Consider the following 3,740-nt stretch of genomic DNA (forward strand, 5'->3'; position numbering starts at 1 on the left):
TTTAATTAATTTTTATTCAATTCATAGTTTCAACTTAATAATGAGAAATTACAGTAATTTAAAAAATAAAAAATTACAATTGAGTATAGTAAGATAGTGGTCCGACTTGTAGGGATAATAGACGCAAAAATTTGCATTGTTAGACGCATTTATTGCACGCGTTACTTTTCTCCTTCATGTCACTTTCACGCACACGGTTTTAGAGTATGTTAAATTCTTGGTTGATCGAGTTTGCCAAGCAAATTCGTTTTACACAACGAATTCGCGTAGCTAAGAGATCGGATTAACAATATCTGCAACAAGGTTCAACTAATTTCTTTATATTTGTAATATTTGCGAGCAAGTCTTTTAAAAACTTTGAAGTTGCTAAGAGGCTAAAAATATAAGTAAATTGTCAATCGGTTCATTAATAAAAAAATTCATATCGGTTCACTGTGTAAAAAAATTAAACCGGTTAATTGGTTTTAAAAAAACTCAAACCGGTTTATTGGTTTTTAATTGAAAGTAAAAAATTAGCTACTTTTTTTTTGAAACTAATTAAAGAATAGCTACTTTGGAAAATACAATTTAAAACTAGCCGTTTTGATAAATAAAATTTTAAAAGTAGCTAGTTTGGTAAAAGATCCCAAATTCCATCACCAATTCATCACTTCTCCATTCTCTAAGGTTTCCCAACGTACAATTGTACAAAATCCAAAATTAAAATACGCATCTTGTCTAATTTTATTTTATTTTTATACCTGTAATGCATACGTGTATTGCATGAAGTCACAAAGACATATAGGCTGCATGATTCTCCATATAAAAGCTAAATTATGACGTTCGTGCGTAATATTTTGTACGAATATATATTCTGATTTATATTTGTTTTGTTTGAAATGATTTTTCTTCTCGAAACATTTTTTTTTTTTTTGTACAGTTAAACAAATTTAACATGTTAATAAGAGTATAATAAATATTATACAGGGACACATAAAAAAGTTAAAGATTTGTGGGGATCTCTTCTAAAGCAGTGAGGACTTGAGGTGAAATATTTTGAAAAATAAAGCAAAATTTCGTATGAAAAATGCTGATGTGCAATTTGGGTGGTGTTTAATTTGAAGTACGTTATCCATTATCCTACTCAAAGTTAGCTCCATACGCCAAGGAAATGCAATTTGGATATAGACATGTAGTTCAATATTGCTGCCATAATGCTATTATTGATTTATTGTTAATTGACCGCTCAACCATATATACATGAATAGTTTAAATGGATAAATTATAATTACATTACCCTCAATCTCAAACTAATTATGTTCAACCTATCTAGCTATAAAAAAATATTGTACATGACTCCATGAAATTATCTATCATCTTCAAGTTTCGGTAGCTAGATGTGGAAAATGTTGCTTCAAACCTGAGAAACCTATAATTCCATATGCCAAATTACGGTACCAAAATATCATACAGAGTATATCAAGGCTATAGACGTATGATTGTATGAATTGAAGTTGTAGTACTCCGTACTACGTAATTACGTTACGCGGTATCGCGGTCTCCACCATCCTTACTAATTTAAGAAAGAAACTTAATTTTTTGTTGTAGTTGTGCGTGTCGTCCTTTGTTACCCAGCCTCCCACTTAACAAATTTTGTGTCCATATACTTCGTAGTAGTATACTAGTATTGCACTAACAAAGAAATTAAAATAAGAATAATGAAAATTAAAATGGACGTACAAGATAAAAAAGCTAAAAATCGATCAAATTTATATGACCAGTATAAAAGAGTGACACGCAAATTGTGGTATAGAAGATTCGAACTTCATATATTAAAGGGCAACCAAAAATCTGATTTCATTATCGATTATGTAACAAAAGATGAACAAAAAAGAAATTAATAATTAGATATTGTAAATCTACATTTCCATTGAAATGTTCTAGCTAGGATCAGTACTTTCTTTTGCCTTATTTGATTAAATCTAAACTAGTAAAGTAATAATGCTAGAAATTAGAAAACAAGCTAGGTTTAATTAAGTAAAAAAAAAAGGATATAATAAATTGGTAAGAAAAGTTGTCTCAAGTCTAAACTAGAGTTTTGTAAAGGGGGAAAAGGCGAAAATTGGAAGAAAAAAGTATCAATCAAAATATGAAACACTATTATGATCAGTTGAAATAGAAGTAAACCCGTTATTATTGGTGGTACCAGAATGATGATCAGGCGGAGGTGGTGGTGGTGGCGTATACAAGGAAGCTGCACCTGATGGTGAAGACGAAACCACAACGGAAGCTGAAGGAGGAGGCGGTGTACCTGGTCGTGGAGGTGGTGTGGTGTCTTGCTGGGGCTGAGATAGCGGCTGTTGATGCGGAGGTGATTGTACTTGTGGTAAAGTAGCAGCTATAACCGCGGCGGCAACGGAAGTAACCAAAGAATTATGATGATGATGAAGATGAGAATGAGGATGATTATTATTGTTTGGATTAGTTGCAGACATGAGGGTATTAGCTGCCTCTCTATATTTGTACTTCAAAATCTCAGCCCTAACTGCATTAAGCTCCGCATGTATTGCTTGAACTTGTTGCTGTAAAGCTGATATTGCACCCATGCACCCATATACTGGATCTCTTAACCTGACGTTTGCTTCGTATACTAGACTATTCGCCGCGTCTGCCCTTTGGTTATCCGGTACTTCCTACAACAAATTAAATCACCACAACAACCATAAGCATTCATTGCAATAAGAAGCATAAGTTGTCCGACCTTTTATGGTTTTGGTTGCTCGATCTGTTTCAACTGTTATATTCAGAACACCAAAAATAACAAGGGTTGACTTGAACATACCATAAGCAACTTGGAGACATTGCTAGCACCAAAGACTTTATGAACGGCAGCGAACTTTTGAGGTTCATGAGGGGAGAAATAAGGAGAGAAAGGACATTCCTCGGCACACCGTCGGCGGAGAAGCTTGCAGGCAGCACAAGGGGTGATGGTGTTCAAAGTTGACCCTAAAGAAGGAGGACCTACACCTACGCCCATCATCTGCGATCTCCTCTCTACAATAATCTGATGATGATTATTGTTATTATTATCATAACAGTTGTTGCTTGCCACCATTGATTTTGCAGCATCGATCTCTAACTTTATTCTTTTCCCTATTCCGTCCTCTTCAAATCTCTCCCTGCAATCAACATTCCACCAACTCCATTCAATCAATCAACCTATAATATTTTATTTAAATTAATTAAAATAACATAAATAATTAAATATATACGTTAATTACCAAAGAATAAGTCTTATGGATCCAACATAAACAAATTAATTTTTAGTATATCATTCAACTCAGCTCAGCTCAACTTCTTTACCTTTCTCTGAACATTCATATGTTGTGCGTAGAAGAGGGAGGCAACTAAAAAAAGAAAAGAGTAGAGAAACGTTGGGTGCTTAAAAGGAAAAGTCAAAGTTCTATCAATGGAGCAAATAAAACCCAAAATTTGATGAAATACCGCAGATATAATATGCTATCTACGTAATATATACGGTTTTTACATTAATCTAAGTTACTCAATAAAATAGAAATTAAGAAAATGCCAGCTCTGATTCATGCTACCCCCACGTGTGGGTTACTTCATGGTTATGAAAGCCAACCTCTTGATTGACCACTCCCACTTTCCATTATTATATACGAAGTACGAAGTATTTGAGATTTAATGAAATTAATTAGTAGACCTCGATCAGTCCTTTAGTTAATCTTTTAATTTAC

At 33.4% G+C, this 3,740-nt stretch overlaps 1 protein-coding gene across 2 annotated transcripts; it reads right to left on the minus strand.

Annotated features, from left to right (window-relative positions):
- Positions 1-1,890: 1,890 nt before the first annotated feature.
- Positions 1,891-3,740, minus strand: LOC110790900 (LOB domain-containing protein 15). 2 transcript variants are annotated; one of them, XM_021995654.2, is made up of 4 exons: positions 3,626-3,740; positions 3,343-3,571; positions 2,822-3,158; positions 1,891-2,672 (listed from the first exon to the last, which is right to left on the minus strand). In XM_021995654.2, the coding sequence occupies exons 2-4, from the start codon at positions 3,354-3,356 to the stop codon at positions 2,118-2,120; spliced, it is 906 nt and encodes a 301-aa protein (XP_021851346.1). In that variant the 5' UTR covers positions 3,357-3,571; positions 3,626-3,740; the 3' UTR covers positions 1,891-2,117. The 2 variants fall into 2 exon arrangements, with proteins under 2 accessions (XP_021851346.1, XP_021851347.1); XM_021995655.2 differs by having other exon boundaries at positions 3,261-3,571; positions 3,626-3,738.

This window comes from Spinacia oleracea, chromosome 6, assembly GCF_020520425.1.
Source record: "Spinacia oleracea cultivar Varoflay chromosome 6, BTI_SOV_V1, whole genome shotgun sequence".
Taxonomy (NCBI): domain Eukaryota; kingdom Viridiplantae; phylum Streptophyta; class Magnoliopsida; order Caryophyllales; family Amaranthaceae; genus Spinacia; species Spinacia oleracea.